We start from the raw sequence: 18,747 nt of genomic DNA, 5'->3' as shown, positions 1-18,747 counted from the left end.
GGGAGGCACTCACACCACCTTCACTGCAGGCCCACCTCAGGCAGCTCCAGGCTCAGTCCCTGCCCTGGCTTGGCTTGCCCAACCTCCGAAGCTCCCTGCTCGATCAGGCTCCAGCAGGCTCTTAGCAGCAGCTTTGGGACCCCAGCAGCAGTCAGCAGCAGCTTTGGGACTCTGGCAGCAGGCAGTAGCCAGCAGCAGTCAGCCAGCAGCTTCCAGCCTCCTGCGCTCCACCCTAGCACCAAAAACGGAGTCCCCCACATGCTATTCCCTGTCTCTCTGGAAGGGGAAGAGTCTCTCTCCTTTTTCCCAAGGCATCATGGGAGTTGTAGTCTCCCAGGATCTTCCCAACTGTAAACTCCCAATCAAGTTCCAAGGCCCCTGAAGTACAGGATGCCTACCGGGGGAAACTCTCACACATGAATACCAACCCCCCTTCCCCCAATATTAATCAAAACAGTTCATTCTGGGCTCATGTTTAGTTCACAATTAGCAGACTGAGATACATATTCTAAAAAATAATGAGGGAGTATGGGCTTGTAGGCAAGTCACTGACTTAGGAATTAGAAAACTTGGGTTCTGTTCTTAGCACTGACTCCGACTTCCTGTGTGATCATGGACAAGTCACCTAACTCTATGAGCCTCAGTTTCTCCATCTATAAGATGGAGTACCTGGTACCTCAGAGGGGTGTGTTGAAGGCTAAATTTGTAGGGTGCACATTAGATATGCTAATAAATAAAATAATGAATCCTCTTGGTGTAATGTAACCTGTTGATTTGTGTAATTAAAGTGTGCCTGAGTATTAAGAATATTAAATCATAATTTTAATCTGCAAACACATAAGGCTAAATTTATCGATTAGATCAATTATAATGCTCTTCTGGATACTTGGTGGAAAATTAAGATAAAGACTTTAAAGCACCAACAAAATTACTTTGGATATATTTAAAATTTAAGAAGTCTTGTTAACAGTTAAGCTGGCTGTTTCTTTTCCCAACAGCATCCTACAGGTAGCAAGACAAAATATGTATTAATTAAAAAGTGAATTTTACACTCAGACTAAAATAACAGAGTACTTACAAGAATTTTCCATTTAGTATCATACAGGTTTTTTTAATGAACAATTATTTTGAATGTGTATTTGCTATATTTTTAGCCTTAATTAATGCTATGGGTTATCAGAGAGATGGCAATTGAAAGGAGGACATTTTAAAGATGGTATTTTTCTAGAAGCTATACAGTGCTTTTTTCATAAGCTGAAGTTCAGTTTGACAAACAGAACAAATGCTTTACTCGCGTGAGATCTGGTTTAAACAAACTATCAAATAGAAAATTATCTTGGTAATTGCAAAAGAAAAAAAAAGCAGCAGCAGCATTAAAAAACTGTTAAGAAGTGTGGTGAAGTGATCTACAGATGAAGCTGAAGCATAGACAAGGTTCTCTGATACTGGTTTTCATATAGGAGCTATTTTGTTATAAGGAAGTAAAACCACCCTGTGAAATGTGTTGTAATATGATATGACAAGCATTTGTTCAATATGGAAAGTGAAGCTGTTTCACAAAAATTCTGTTGTTTTTGTTTGTTTGTTTGTTTTTTAAATCTACAATAAAATTTCTGAGATATTCCAGCAGAGGCCATGTAACATAGCACATTTTTTCTGCTTGTGATTTTTGGAGAAAAGAAATGTTTAAAACAAAATAGTTTTCTACAGAAGATTTTTATCATCCCAATGCGATTTATTTAATGAAAAGAATTTAGCTTCAGGAATATCTTCCCATCATTTAGAAATTATACTATTCAAAAACATCAGTGAGATTTTTTTTGTATGTATTTACCTACTGATATTTTGAACAGTGATGACATTTCTTACGTTTTTAGAACATCAAATTATTTTTAAGAACTACTGCAATCTTCTCTTTACCAGTGGATTTTTGCTGTTCTTGGCATATTATGCCAGCTAGCATTTTGGAGCCATATAATAACCATTTCTCTTTCCAGCCACCAAATTGTTTTTCTTTTGGCATAATGTGGAATCAGGAATGTAAGACTGTGGACTCTAAACCAATGATAGAGGAACCCATCATTTGAAAATCAATGATGAATACATGCATGCGGTTTACAGCTAAGAAGAGCCTGCATTTAAACCAGCTCTCTAAACCGCATCCTCCTTCTTACTCACAAAGCTGTGGCCTGCTCTGAGGCAGCTGTCCCACCTTCAGAGAAATACACCACAGAGAATGGTCTAATTTACATTCACAGGCAAAAAACGGCATAAGCCTTCTAATATACAGATTAAACCTTTCTTCATCCTATACTTTAAAATTACACTCCGCCTGGAGAATTATCAATTTAGATGTGACTGTATGCAGAACATCACATTCCACTACCCACTAGAAAGCACAAAAATTATATGTCATGTATGAATGGATTTCCTGATTATAGATTATAAGAAAATGAAGAACAGATGGATTTTAGAGCAAGTTTACTTTACATTTTTATTTGGTTAAAAGCCATATTTTCACTGGAATAGAACATTTTAAAACATTATGGATATAATTTTTAATGCAAAGTGAAAATAAAAACAGTAGATGTACAAGTTTTAAAGGGCCTATGTGAGAACGTGCAAAATTACAGCACTTTCAATTCCAGAAGCTTTAAGAACAAACTGTTTTTTCCTGTTTTTTGTTTGTTTTTGCTTTGTTGACTTTAAAGAGTGAAAAGATTTTGCACATAAAAGGAAATTGCTTACAGCTAAGTAAAATAGAAGAGTAGTGCAACACCACTAAAATGCAATGCCAGACTTTGCATTTGGACTAACTGCACAATATAAAGAGAAATTCTTTCTGAGTATAGACTCCTTTTCTTGGAGTTCCTGTTCCTGTGCTCATCCACCTGAGAAAACTCCCACTAACTTCTGAGGGAATATTGCTTATGTAACGATTGCAGGATTAAGCCTTATATATCACCTTTTAAACTCTGTCAGATCCAAGAAAGAAATTTCTATGTAGCAGGAGCTTGTCAATCAGTAATAATGAATACAAAACATTAGTCCACTGAAGGAAAGATATTACTTGAACTATATGAAAGACATTTCCTCAATTATTTCATATTAATTATTTTTAACTGTACACTTCTATGTTGTAAGAACTTTAAGAGGGATTTTCACAAGTGCTCAGCAAACAAAGTTAAACCAATACAAAATACTTTTGAAAATTTCACCCTTAAAAAGCCAGTAAACAGCATTTAAGACTGGATGCTATATCCCTCACTCATATTAAGGCCACATCAGTAAAGACTGCAGGATTTGGCCCATATTGTTTGATTCTTAATTGGCACTGTCAAGAATTTTAGGCCCAAAGTTAACCAAGTTAGACAGTGATTCCTGTCTAGATTTCTGAAGGTTTTGATTAATTTCATTTCATTTTTTTCATAATTACAAATGCAAGGAAATAAAAATATATATAAATCAACAACAAAAAGAAGAAGAAGAAAAAGAAAAAGGAGAAATACTGGTCACGTAGGCCAAGATTTTCAAAGCTGTCTAGGAACTTTGGATGCCCAGTTCCCATTAATTTTAATTGGAACAGAGAGTGTCCAAATTCTTGAGGCAAGTTTGAAAATCTGTAATAATTTCAAGTTGCCAGCATTGCTATTCACCAACAGGCTTACTTTTCCACAATTATTCTGAGAAGAGTACACAAATTCCATTTTATAGGTAGTCCCTGCCCTTACACAGATATGTATAGTCATTTGCTTTGCCTTGCTTCATGTGACCAGCAAACCTCCGAAAATATATGTGAAATTCAGAATGATGCTATATAAAAGAGAGAGCTACCTATACTATATTTTACCTTGAAATTTATAAAACACAAAGAATAAGTGAGAAGAGAAGACCGAGAGTAACAGAAATCTTGCTAATTTTACACTGAATGCTACATTCTTTACTGAGTCTAATCTTCCATTGACTACAAAAGGAAGTTTTCCTGAATAAGGAGTAATTAAATGCTAATGAATAGGCCTCTAAGAAGTTAGATGTCTCTTTTCCTCAGTCCATGTGTATAATTCTTATTTCCTTTAACTCATGTGTACTGATGGCAGAACAGAACTTATAGTTCACTACCAAAACAAAATGGTTACTAATTCTAATGCACAAAAGTCAGGAAATCATGCTATTGCTCACCTACAACATAATTTTTAAAGCAGCTAATGACTGAAGGTATTTAGTCACATGTTGCATCTGCTAATCGTTTCACAGTACATTACCTTGGCTAACTGCAAGCAATAGAAGAAAACCAAAGTGGAAAGACGTTATTCCAGAAAAAGAAAATCTTTACATTAAAGTACCTGCTCATTCCCACACTATTACACTAATGGACCTTCTCTACTGACTTACAGGGAACAGATCAAGATGGATATGGTATCTAAAATCTACTGACTTTGAATGAAAAGTATTCTATGGCATATCATGAAATGTCAGCTGCTTTTGTGCTGAAGTGGGAGACGGGTAGGGGGATAAATATTTTTTGGAAAAGCGGAGAAAAATAGCACAACAATTCTGTATTTTTTAGATTTTAAAAAAAATAACCATTCATTAAAAAGTGACTTTGTAAATTTAGGGATAAAAAAGCCAGTATGATGTGATAATATGATATAATCTAATATCCCTGGGACGCAGCTTAAAGATACCACATTCATTAATGCAAAATCCCTGCCCCTTCCCTCTGTAGGTGTACGGGGTCCTAGCTGCAGTGCAGTTCTGCTGAATAAGGGAAAGGGATGGATTTAGGGGCTGTGCTATGCAGATACTTATGATGATGAGAGCAGTGTAAACAAGTTAGCAAGAAGCTGTGACTGAGGGTATGCAAAGTGGGAGGGTGCAATTGCTTCCACCACATGCCCCTTCCAACACTCTGAAGGGCACATGCCTAGTGGACCTAAAGCAATGCAGTTTCCTACCGCTGCCGCTACAGGGCTAGGCCTGTCCTGATCAAATCTTTGGATAGACAAGGAATCTACTAACAATGTGACACTGAAAATAGGTACAATATAATTTTAAAGCATAATTAACAAGAAATGTGCCAAGCAAAACAATGCATTTGATAAACCAGCCCAGTAGCACACAACATTGACAACACATATAATGGCTGGGGAATAGGGAAGTGGGTGGGGAGAATCTGCTCTTCAGGGAACATCATGATTTCCATGAAAAGCAAATCACATGTCAGCCCTCTTCCCAGCCTCTGGAATAAAGGTGTACCAGGGGAAGGGAGAGAAGCATACTTTGGCTATTCTAGATGGGCAGGCAGAACTTTGCAGCCAAACTTTGGGGAACTTTGCAGCCAAAGCGTAAGTTACAGAAGTCTTGGGGACTCTAATTTATACCAGCATCTAAATGGCCTTGTACTTGCACTCCCTGTCTGTCTGTATCCATCTGTTGTCTCTTGTCTTGTACATAGTTTGTAAGCCCTATAGGGTAGGGACTATCTTTTTGTTCTGTGCATAGTATGTTCCTAGTCAATGATTTGGACCCTTAAGTAATAGAGTAATTCAAATAATAAATAGTAAGAATGCTGGGAGCACACTAGTTATTTCAATCCAGTTTTGCCCTCTCCACCCAGCTAAATGCAGAAATGGAGGAACACAATATGAACCTTGTGTTGACTTTTTCCCCCCCAACGTACTTGCTGTTAGTATTATCATCAGTTCTCATAACTGTTCATTGATCCATACAATTCAAATTGTTTGGTAATTCCTTAGTGGCATCTGATTTAGGGAATTCAGTAATATATTGCTCTCACACAGGAAAACATTATATTTCCTATTTCTTTACCTCTAATTGAATTGATTTACATTTTTCCACTTCAGCAAAACTGTTTTGCTTTCTTTGGTTTACATATCACATTATCTTGCCTGGCCTGGAGTTTCACCTGCTCAACTCAGCAACTACGTTTTAATTAACGAGCAAAACCACTTAAGAATATCACATGCTGATCTTCATATTTGCAGTATTTTGTAGTGTAAGGAGACTAGGACAGCACAGGGAATAAGAAAACTGTAGTTTTACACTATGGGCTCTTCAAGTTTTTAAAGCCAGATCCCTTGTTGGGTGGCAGGGGCCACATGGTCATGGTGAAGTGCCCTGCCATGGCTGAAATAGCCAGGATGCTTTTGGGGTTATGGATAACAAAGTGAGAGTTAGGCTATGTTTACACTGGCGGCGGCAAATTCGCTGCCGCCAGATCAATCTTTCATGATCAATTGAGTGGTCAGTGAGACCTGCTCAATTGATGAGGGAGTCGACTGCATAAGTCCACCGCCTCAACTAGCGTAGTGCTGAGCCGACGGGAATGTTGCAATGCGAACAGCGCGCAGAAGCAGTCGACGGGAGTTATGCAAACTACTCTGCGTAGTTTGCGTAAGTCCCATCCACTGCCACCGAATTTCTGGGTAAGTGTGAACAAGCCCTTACACATAGTGCAGCATGTGTTGCTCCATCTTCACTGGTCATTCTTCCCTTTGTGGAGCTTAATGCCACAGCCAGCACTAGATACACCTAATTCTTGTACACGAGGGGCCAGAATTTTAAAGGAGCTCAGCACACAAAAGCAGCGCTGGATTTTCAAAAAAGTTCAGCTCCTATTCAGCCAGCATGCCAGCTCTTCTGAAAATTGGGCCTTCAGTGTCAGATTGGACATGTCTACACTAAAAAAAAAAAAAAAAGAAAGAAAGAAAAAAAAAAGACCTGCAGCAGCAAATCTCAGAGCCCAGGTCAATTTGACTTGGGCTCAGGCTGCATAGCTAAATATAGCAATCTAGATGTTTTTACTCAGGCAGGGGGTAGGTCTCAGAGCCCAGCCTCCATCTTGAGCAAGAACTTCTCCACTGCTATTTTTAGCTCCACAGCCAAAGCCCCTTGAGCCTGAGTCAGTTAACCTGGCCTCTGACACTCTTTTTTTTTTTTTTTTTTTTGCAGTGTATAAGGATCCAGGGGGAACTGCTAGGTGCTTAGCTCTTCTGAAAATCTGACCCTTACCTAGATGCTTAAAAGGGAGATAAGCTCTTTTGAAAAGCTGCTCCAATTGTGGGTGCTGAGCGTTTGAAAATCTGGCCCTGAGTTCTTTTCAAAATCTGACTTTAGGACTGAGATTTTCATGGATTTGGATTGCTCAATGCCCATTAGAAATTAATGCCGAGTCCAAGGAAGCAATTAAGCTCATGCATACGTTAAGCATGTGATTAGCTCATCTCCTCATCTTGGGCATTCAGAGATGGACAGCCACACTCCAGCCCTTCGTATGCAAATAAACTACATTTTCTCTTCTTTTCATGTGAATTGCCTTGCGTGTTAAATCACGAGAAAGAGCAAACAAGTATATATAATAGGGGAAAACACATTATTGGAAAATATAACCCTTTTTGAAAATATTAAGGGAAAGGTGTTTTGAATCTGGAGACACTATTCTGGTATTTATCCCCACTTGACTCCTTGAAAACCTTTTGTAAAACACAGGTCAATTCATTTACTTCATCAGCTGTTCTAAATCAATGACCTTTTGGGGAAAAATATCACTATATATTTTAGGGAAAATGTTTCAAGATAAGAATTAACTCTAAATATAAATGACTGTAGAATAAGAACACTTAACTTTTAGCTTGTGCCAAGGAAATTTTAGAATTATCGGTTACTGTTTCTTTTTCATAAACAGTGATAAGTGGTATGTTTGTTAAATTACATATTTCTTTTTACACGCATAACTGCTGGAGAAATGAAGAACACATGGTTTCAAACTCGTGTTCATAGAAATTGGTGGCTGCATATTTGAAACACAAATCACACATCTCCATCCTTTCTATGTTATTAAAACAGATCTTCTCAAAAAGGGCAGTGTGTGATGTAAATTTGCACATATTACATAACGATAAAATAAAATTTTTAAGATTCATTCTGTGCAAGCAGTTGTAAACGCAATACTAAAGCAGAGTTACTAAACCCTGCCTTGTTTCCTCTGATTTTTCTCTGATACTTTCAGCAACAGTTCCAGCTATTATCAGGGGACAAATCAGTTTGCAAGAGATATGGACAATTGGAGTCCATGGCCTGAATACTTTAATTGGTGAATCATGCTGAAAGTTAATGGGCAAGAGGCACATTAACTCAGTCTTGACAGGAGCTTCTGAGTGCTGCTGTGCTGCAAAATCTGTATTCCCAGCTCCAAGGGGTTAAATGCATTTCTTGCTTCTCTTCCTGGAGCAAACCCATAGCTGCATTCCAAGATCTAGGAGGCATCAACTATCTCTTTCAGTATTCGGGTAAGCATGAAATCCAGATGTTTGCTGATTTGCAACACTTCCTTATATTCTCTCTTTCGCTGAACAAAGACACCAATTGCACAGTGGAAAAAGACAGCACGATACCTTCTGAGAATAAATGTACCCAAAATATAATGGGTGAAATCTTAGCCTCACTAAGTCAATTGCAAAACTCCCATTGACTTCAATGGGGCCAGGATTTTACTCGATAACTCCATGTTACTGTTTGGGCATGGATTTTCAAAAAGAATATTTTTAATTGGTTGTCATAAAAATAAAAATGAAATTGATCATGCTTGTCTTTAAAATCCTACTTACAGAGAACTGCAGCTTGTATGACTCAGATAATTGTTCACTACTTGTGATCTTAGGGCTTTCTCCTTAGGAGAGATATGAGGGTGTTCTCATTATTGACTCAGTCATTTATCCTTTCAATCTATCTTTTTATAAATACAAATATTGAGACACTGTAAATTAGAGAGAGGATAAGACAGAGAATAACTAAAAGATCATTCTGTTAACACTTACGCAACTGTTGGACACCCATTAAGGGCCACATTTTCACAAAGTACAGATTGAGCTTTACATAGAAAAATGGAGTTGCTTGCAGGCACCTGTTTATGTGTGTGTACCTCAATTAGCACTTGTGTGTGCAATTATTGGTTAGCATGTAATTCCACATTTTGTGTCTGGACTGTAGCCTTCATTCTTGAAAATCTGCTTTCCAAAGATTTGACTGGGTGCAGATCACCTCAGCACCAGATCTATGCACCATTTCAGTCACGCAGGGCACAAATGAGACTTAAATGGTACATAGGCCTTCTGCTGGCCCTCTGCAAAGGCATGAATTTCAGCCACTGAGAGAAACAAAATTTTTAGTATACTATGTTATACTTGTTAGGCAGTGCTGCCAACTATCATGATTTTATCAGAAGTCTCTCACTATTTAGTGTTTTTCTTAAAGCCGCAGCTTCTGGAGTCAGGTGATAATGGGAGAATCTCAGCTGTCAATTTTTTTTTTTTTTAAAGTTTCTATCCTTCCCTCCTGGTTGTGAGAAAAACATGAAAATATGACGAACAAAAGCTCAAAACCCAGAAGGCAAATAACAAAAAATCTAATAGTTATTTATTTTATTTATTTTTAAATCTCATGGTTTTTAAGATAATCTCATGATTCTTAGGGGCCCAACTCATGATTCTTGAATGCGTTAGGTTGGCAATATTGCAAAAGCTATGAATTATGGTGTAAAAAGGTCTTGAACTTAACCAAAGATCCACCATGCATCTAGGTAAATGGATGGACTGTATCCTGAATGATTGCAAGCTTGACACATATATATACAGAATTTGCTGGAGAAGAGTCAAAGTGGCTTTGTAATCATGCCTCAACAATCTATTAGAATTCTTTGAGGATGTCAACAAGCAAGTGGATAAGGGTGATCCAGTTGATACAATACAGCTGAATTTTCAAAAAGCCTTTGACAAGGTCCCTCACAAAAGCTCTTAAGGAAACTAAGTAGTAGTCATGGGATAACAGGAAAGGTCCTCTCATATATCAGTAACTGGTTAAAAGATAGGAAACAATAAGTAGTCAGCTTTTACAATGGAGAGACGTAAACAGTGGGATCCCCATGAATCTGTCCTGGGACCTGTACTGTTCAACATATTCATTAATTATTTGGAAAAGGAACTGAATAGTGAGATGGCAAAGTGTGATGATACAAACTTTTTCAAGATAGTTTAGTCCAAAGCTGACTGAAGAGTTACAAAGGGGTCTTCCAAAACTGGGTGACCGAGCAACAAAATAGCAGAACGTTTTTCAAAAATTCAACATTGATAAATGCAAAGAAATGCAGTTTGGGAAAAATAATCCAAACTATATATAGACAGATTCTAAATAAGTTGTTACCACTCAAGAAAGAGATCTTGAAGTCATTAGGGACAGTTCTCTAAAAACTTCAGCTCAGTGTGAAGGAGCAGTCAAAAAGGATAACAGAATGCTAGGAATTATAAGGAAAGGGACAGAAAATAGACAGAAAAATAACATAACGGCATTATATAAATCCACTGTGCACCGACACCTGAAATACTATGTCTAGTTCTGGTCGCCCTCTCTCAAAAAGGAACTGGAAATAGTTCAGAGAAGGGCATTAAAGATGATCAAAGGTATGAAATGGCTTCCATATAAAGAGAGATAAAAAGGTTAGGGCTGTTTGGTTTAGAAAAGAGACTATTAGGGGTGGAAATGAGAAAGGTCTATAAAATAAAGAATGGTGTGGAAAAAGTGAATAGAGAGTTATTTATCCTTTCACACAACACAAAAAAACAGAGGTCACCCAATGAAATTAATAGGCAGCAGGTTTAATACATTGAAGATTAGGGTTGGAAGGGACTTCAGGAGGTCATCTAGTCTAACCCACTGATCAAAGCAGGACTAACCCCAACTAAATCATCCCAGTCAGGGCTTTGTCAAGTCAGACCTTAAAAACCTCTAAGGATGGAGATTCTACCACCTTCCTAGGTAACCCATTCCAGTGCTTCACCATTCTCCTAGTGAAAAAGTTTTTCCTAATATCCAACCTAGATCTCCCCCACTGCCACTTGAGACCATTGCTCTGTCATCTACTGTCATCTACTGTCACTGGGAACAATCTAGGTCCATCCTTCCTGGAACCTCCTTTCAGATAGTTAAAGGCTGCTATTAAATTCCCCCCCACCCCCATTCTTCTCTTCTGCAAACTAAAAAGGCCTAGATCCCTCAGGCTCTCTTCATAAGTCATGTGCTCCAACCCCCTAAACATTTTTGTTGCCCTCCACTGGACTCTCTCCAATTTGTCCACATCCTTTCTGTAGTTGGGGGAAGGGAGGAGGGGGAAGAGGCAAAACTGAACACAATACTCCAAATGTGGCCTCATCAGTGCCAAATAGAGGGGAATAATCACTTCCCTCTATCTGCTGGCAATGCTCTTACTAATGCAGCCCAATATGCTGTTAGCATACAAACAAGAGGAAATACTTTTTTCTCACATGCACAAGTAACCTGTGGAATTCATTGCCAAGGGATGTTGTGATGGCTAAAAGTATAACTGGATTCACAAAAGAACTAGATGAGTTCATGGAGGACAGGTCCATCAATGGCTATTAGCCAAGATGTTCACAGATGCAACCCCATGCTTGGGGCGACCCTAAACCTCTGCCAGAGGCTGGGAGAGGGAGGCAAAGATAGTTCTCTTCAAAATTGCTCTGCTCTGCACTCTCTCCCTGAAACTCTGGTACTGGTCACTGTTGGAGATAGGCTACTGGACTAGATGGACCATTGGTCTGAACCAGTATGGCCGTTCTTATGTTCTTTCTTTTAGACTGTAAACTCTATGGGGCAGGTACTGTAATTTATAATATATTTGTACAGCAAATAGCACAGTGCTATCCCTATCTGATGGGAGCCTCCAGATATATTGCAGTATAAATGATTATGTTAATAATACTTTTTTATGCATTTCTTTATTTAACATATTTCACACTTATGGCCTGGGAAATATTTTTCCATTGACATACACCAAAGCATGTCTGTGGAGCAAGAATGAAGAATTTGTGTGTAATCCTTTTAATCTGTGTCATTTAGCATTATGTTGATTGTTTCTGTTTGGATTTTCAGTGGAGCTTAAGGGAGTTAGGCACCTTCAAAAATTCCAGCCAGGTTGTTTTTTCTCCTGCTCAGAGGCTTATTTGGGCACATTGCTTCTTTTTTGGTCAATCTGTGTTTTAGTTACATTTTTTTTAGAAGGTCCTGTCTAGAAATCTTCCAGCTTCAAGGCTCAGAAATTAAAAATAACTACTACAGGCATTTTTATTTGGTATGAAATACTAACAAAATATATAATCTGTTCATACACAGTCAATACGTGACTAGATGAAGTAAAATCAATAGTGTAGCACTAGTGAGTTCTGATACTGGTTGAGAGATAGATCCAAGACCTAATCTGGCAAAAACTGAGATAGCCACTGATATGTTGTGTTTAATTTTCAGCAGAGGGGTTTTACCACATCCTTCATTACGTGCTCCCTACTCGCCTGCCTGCCGATTCATGGATTAATATGGAACTAGGCTTTTAAAAAATACTAGGAAAAGTACATTTAAAAAATGACTAGTTTTTTCTGGGTGCCCAACTTGAGTCATCCTAAAGAGACGGGATTTATGGAGGATGAGAGCTCAGTACTAGCTGTAAATCAGACCCCATTAAGGTGTTTTGGCACCCAAAATTGCTAATTACTTTTGAATTGTCCCTTTTCTTTTAATACTGGTTTTAAGAGGGAGAAAGTGAGGAAACAGGAATGAGAGAAAAACAAATTACAAAAAAGAAAGAGAAGAAAAAACAGTTTAAATAAAAATACTGCTAACCTTATTCCTCTGGAGACTGTCAGGCTGGATTTAAAGATTTAGAGTCAAATTCTGCTCTTATTACATTATTATTTACAGTGGTGTAAGCCTGAAGTAACTCTGTGAGCTTCTGAGGACTTATTCCAGATTCACACCAACGTAAGAGAGCAGAACTTGTCCCACAATATTTTTCTAACTATGTCCAATGGAAAAATTAAGAACAACATAAAACAATGTGCTCCTTATGTGAAGACTCAATACTAGTGTGAAATGCAAATATAATTCAACTTTAGAGGTAATGAAAACCAGGAGATCAAAACATATGGGCAAAGAGAGGTCTCCAAAACCAATTGTAGTACTAAGTTTTTAAAGAGCAGTCAACAATTATTTGAAATCTTCATCCTCTCTCAGGCTTTTAACAATGTTAAACCACCACATGAAATTATAGTTCATCAATAAAATGTACAGCAATAAAAACACATAGAACTCATTTTTAGCTTCTTGTCAAGTTCCTCATAACTTAAATGGTTTATGTTTAAGGTTAAGTGTGCTCCCTAAAAATTAAAACAACTTTGCATACTTTACTATGTAAACAGGTAGCATGCCACTTGGTTTTCATGGTAGCTAGGGGTTAGGTAGAAGGGTGTAACTCTAAAGTGGTTTTACTACACATAGTAGTTTAGGTCCCAGTAGTTCTTGTTCTTTTCTTTCATTCAAAAGTCTCTGGTTTAAGAGAAAGGAACCAATAACACTGATACATTTATAAGTTAGAAGTTATACTAAATGGGAAGTTCACGCTAAGTTTGTTGGCAGTTGCTACTCTCACATGATATAAACTGTCCAATCAGAGTCTGACTAAGAATAAATTTATTCTAACAAACCTAAAATAATCTTGATTTTAGTTTAAAAATACCACTATTAGTATTTAATTGTGGAGAATAATACAAATGTAGTCAGCCTTCTTAAGTTTATGTCTTGGGTTGACTCCCAAGGTAAAACTGTGGATGATTTAAGAGTTATTATGCACAACAATCCAAACCATCAAAATAACATAGTTTTCAAAATATGGATGTAACTAACCTAAGTAGCTTTTTCTGTTTCCCATTTTCTAGTTATCATATAATTTGTTAAAGTAATGCAGAAACTGGTGCCCTTCTGTTGGCGATCAAAATAAGTTTCATTTTGTAGTGATTGAAATGAAACTCTTGAACAACTCAGCTCTTCTTCTAGGAATATATTATTTTGAATATATGCTATTTTTGGACAGTGCAGAAAAAATGCAAATTTGTAAAGTTCTAATTTGGCAAGAAATACGAACTCTAACAAATTAAACCACATGATCATTCCATCAGCTTCTAAGCTTCCAAATGGAAAAAAACACTGGGGCTTCTGTTTTTTATGAAAAATGCCGAACAAAGAGAACTTTTGATGTTTATTCTTCTGTACCCTTAAGAGAAAGAAGGCTCTCCAAAATAGTGGCATTGTTGAATGATGCTACTGAGGCAGACGATTCAACCATATATGACCTCTCATCGTCCTTCAGCCCTATCTCAAATCCCTCCTACTGCTTTGCATTTAAGACATGAAGAACCCATATCTGTAGTGATGTTTTTGGGTCTTATTGCTGGATAAAGAACAAAGACTACTCATATAATTAAATATTTATGAGGCATTCCTGGTAATGTCCCTCTTACAAAGCATTAAATCAATTGACCAGCCCAAAGGTATCTTGCTTGAAAGCCAAGAGTGTAATAATAGAATAAGCAATCTATATTCTCTTTTTACGAGTAACGGATCATTCTGTCCTTTTTATTGTATCTAACTTAAAAGAAAAATATTATACACAATACACTAAGTAAAGAAACTATGCTTTTTTAATGTATGTTTTCTTTAGACAGTAAATATGTGTAGATTTTGATGAGCACCAAAGTCAACTAGACATTCAGAATAGTGATCATTTTAGTGGGCACAAATCGTTTTTAGAAAGAAACACTGCCCTCCTTTCTGCTTCCCAGCACCTTGGTAAGAGTGAAAAGAACAGGCAAACTAATGATGGTGCTCCCATGACATGTTTTAACAGGCCAGTAGAGGGAGCTCATTAATAGGGCAATCAAACTTCCTCTCCTAGTTTCATTGCTGTGGTGCCTGAAACTGCAGTCATGTAAATGTTCAAAAATGGGTATGAGATGAAAACACCACCACCAAAATGAATCTTTTTTAGCTGCATTATGCAAAATACGAATAGATAATTAAGAAACTTGTAATTTTCTAGCATTTCTTTTGTGAGGAGAGGCTAATGGCTAAGAGCCATATGTTCCTGTGATCTGCATGCTGTAGTCATAAGGTAATACAAATTGACCTCTCCAAGCTGCCGTGCCAGTTGAAAATGCCTACTGGGTTGTGCAGTTTCAATTTCACAGCATATGCAGCACACAAGAACTGTGATTTAACTGCATGCAACAAAATAAAAAAAGAAAAGAAAAAGGAGTGGTCTGAGGCAAGTTGGGAGGAGTTGGGGGGAAAATGGTACATTTATTATGGATAAATACACTTATGATACAGTGTAAGGGAGTTTAACTTCAAAATATATATCAGTAATTGCTACCTCTGGTTTATGGTACACACACACACACACAGTGGATCTCCACACTATTCCATATAGCTCCTATCAGCCAGCAGTTAACACCGTTCCACTGGATGTTCTACTGCTCAGCTTTTTCCTGAAAAACATTCTAGTATTTTGTCATCTGCATTTGTGATAATGCAGCATCATTATCCTGGTAATATACTGCAGCATTTACTGAGCCAGGGAACAGTTCCTACAACATAAAAGCAATATCACTCTGATATTGCAATCCTTACCAGGCATAGCTCCAATTTAAGTCAATGGGAGTAAAGAGCCAATATTTTTCTATGCCTGGGTCTCCCAAAGTCTTTTGGAAATTCCTTATCTGTTAAGTTTTTGATTTACCACAAAGCAATTAAATAAACGTTTAACCTTAAATATGTTAAACGTTAAATGGTGTTTCATTGTAACTTTTGTAGTTCAAAATGAATACAAATGGCAAGTGCTTAACTTAGTACATGCTGAAGTGCTTTGCTGAATAGGGATGGAGTTAAGCAAATGATTAAAATGAAATGTGCTTAAGTGCTTTTTTGAATCAAGGTCTAAGTGCTGATAAAAGATCCAATCCTGCAGTCTTTACTCAAGTTAATACTCACTGGGCAAAATCCTGGCCCATTGAAATCAATGGCAAGACTCCTGTTGATTACAATAGAATCAGAATTTCACCCATTGACTTTATCAAGAGATTTGGCTGAGTAAGGGCTGTATGAGTGGGCCTAAAGATTTTTACAGAAAGGCTTTTAGGTTAAAAAGAAAAGCTTATACATGGAAATCTATTAAGGGTATGGTTTTCCAAGGTGCTCAAGGCTGGTCCCATTTTGCTCCCATTGACGTTAATGGTAGAACTCCCATTGACTTGGAAGAGCTAAGACATTGCTGAGCTCTTTTGAAAATCTTATTCTAAGCATAAAGTAATTTCAAGACCACTCCCTATGGTAACGATCTGTTGTGGTGCATAATACATAACAATATTATACAAGTATAATACACAACATAAAATGCTCTTCTCTTTACCTGCACTGGTGCCAGCACCGGTTGTGAGGTCCCCACCCATCAGGCCACCTTAGGGTTCAAATAGAATAGTCAAAAAGATAATGGCTAAAATAAACCACAAAGGGCAAACATTTAAAACAATATAAACATGTTTTCTCTCAGACGACCCATTCCAATGCCAACTGAAGTTCATGGACATCTTTTAATTGCCTTCTGTGGGCATCAGATCAGGCCCACAACCCCAAAACTGCAAAGTGCCCTCTGTAAGGTTTAACAGCTAACATATTTGCGTCATGATGTCATGCAAACATAAAAATATGTGGAGTAGCTGACACTTTGGAGAATTTTTTCCAAGCTGACACAGTCTAAGAAGAATTACTTACATTTTAAAAAAATTGGACTTGCTCTGATTTATACTGGATTATTTGGGGAAAAAAAATATTCCATTGTTAATTGTATTAGAAAAACCAAAGGTGATAATTCTGCATCGGATTGGTGCCAGGCAATGACATATTGCAAGTAGCTCTATAAACAAATTCATGGTAAAGACTGATTGTAACCCATTTGTGTAATTGTTGATTATAATATTCTTGACCCTTTCACACACATTCACTCTGTGGATTATTTATTTATTTATTTACTTTTTTCCTAGGGGTGGAGACCTTTTATGGTTCTTTGAACTCAGAATGCTTAAGGCTGATGTTGCTTCAGCCAGACTGAGTGAATGATCCTAATCCCCATTTATCCTGCTCAGAGGTGACCCTGAATCACCACCAGCATGGAAAGCAACCTTTTGTTTATACACTACATCTTGGAGGTGGCCTACCATTTACCAATCAATGAGCTTGTGAATACATATAAAATCACAAATGTTATAGCCTTTTTACTGCTGTTTAAGTAATTAGAGGCCTATTTTACTTTCCAAGATAGGTTTGCTCTGATCACACTTAATTTTTCAAGTTTGTGGAAAATAGCGTCATGGATTTTTGCTTGAAACAAGCAGATGAGCTGCCTTTTTATGTAACAGCAAATTGTCTGCCTTTCATCCTTTATTGATTTCCTTCATTCTTAGCCAATAGTCAGATGTTAACAGAATATTATTTTCAGGGCTTTATTTTATTTTATTTTTTAATTCTGGGTTAAAAACCTCTTAGGCTTTTTCTTTGATTTTTTCTCCACAGCAATTTTTGGCAAACTGTTATGACTGGTAAAAGAGAATCTTGCTTCTCTGAATACAGTTTAAAGTGACAGACAATGCACTGGTATTCTGATAATAAAGAACACTGAAAGAAATGGGATTTAACAGAGCCTACCTGTGTTACCTGCACTTGGAGGCCGATGTGTCACACCAGGAGACATGCTATTTCTCTGCAAAGAAGGGTGGGCCAGTGGCAAAAGATTGGGGTTACCCAGCGAGCTGACTGGGTTACTGTATACCAAACTGTTGTGGTTGGACACTGGGATAGAAACTGGCATCTCAAAGTTGGGTGGCGGAACAGCCTGTACAAGCAAAAAAGGGAAACAAACACAAGAATAGTACAGAAGCACAACAGTCCTCAAGTACAGTTACTCTATATTTAGTTCAAATATTTTGTAACTGGTGGTTAAAACATTAAAAAAAACCCCAAACCCTAAGAATCAAGAGAAGAGTTTAAAACATAGTTACCAACTACGTTTCAGGCACTAAGAAAGGCTTTTAAAAATAGCTTTACAAATCATGATGCAAAATTCCTTTCCTGCAGCTTGTACATCTCCTTTGTGAGTATTGGAAGGTTTTTTTTTTTCACTTTTGTTTAAAACAAAACCCCACTTCATTAGGCTTCATTTTCCTTCTCTTCCCTTCAGTGAAGTCATAATTGTTCATTTGTGATATCTTAATCTGGTGTCACAGATGACTGTAAGATCAAAGATACATGATTATGATGACTTCATTTCATGGAGAAAAATGAGAAGGGGTGGAATGCAGAAGAGAAAGCTTCAGTTTCAACATGGGTTGCTTTAGCAACCAGAATGATCCTCAATCATGTTAAAGGCACAAACAACTGAATTACTTTTAAAAATTTTTTTTCCTTAGTCTGGAATGGACTTTAAAGAAAAAGTGTTCCCCAAGGACATATCAAAGCATACTGTAAAATATACACATCCAGGATCCTTATCTGACAGTTCTTTTTTGTGATGCCTTTTCATTATGCTTTTATCTTCATTTAAAAGTAACATCCTTTCGTACATATACAGTTATTTTCATCCTGAAGGATCTCTTTAAATGGAGCAAACTGGGCTAACTTATGCCTCTTATGACACTAAACTGCATGAGGAAGGAGAGAAGGTGGAGTGCCTGACCAGCGGTGCCAAGAGGCATTTATTAAACCTTTAAAAGGCACAATGTAGTTTTGCCAACTCTCATTATTTTCTCATTATTCTTGATTATTTTCTTGAAGCCC

The 18,747-nt window shown here is 37.3% G+C and overlaps 1 protein-coding gene across 1 annotated transcript in view; it reads right to left on the bottom strand.

The window, feature by feature from the left end:
• The window catches only part of MEF2C (myocyte enhancer factor 2C), a 143,150-nt gene that overhangs the window by 18,794 nt on the left and 105,609 nt on the right, over positions 1-18,747 (bottom strand). The window contains exons 8-9 of the mRNA XM_067569123.1: positions 17,620-17,806; positions 16,328-16,375 (exon numbers count right to left, since the gene is read on the bottom strand). Coding sequence (XP_067425224.1) covers positions 16,328-16,375; positions 17,620-17,806 — 235 coding nt within the window. The remainder of the gene's footprint in view (positions 1-16,327; positions 16,376-17,619; positions 17,807-18,747) is intronic.

Source organism: Emydura macquarii, unplaced genomic scaffold, assembly GCF_026122565.2.
Source record: "Emydura macquarii macquarii isolate MOO-44397 ecotype Brisbane River unplaced genomic scaffold, CSIRO-AGI_Emac_v2 contig_2897, whole genome shotgun sequence".
NCBI lineage: Eukaryota > Metazoa > Chordata > Testudines > Chelidae > Emydura > Emydura macquarii.
The sequence above is the reverse complement of the archived record's forward strand: the minus strand, read 5'-3'. Positions and strand labels throughout refer to the sequence as shown.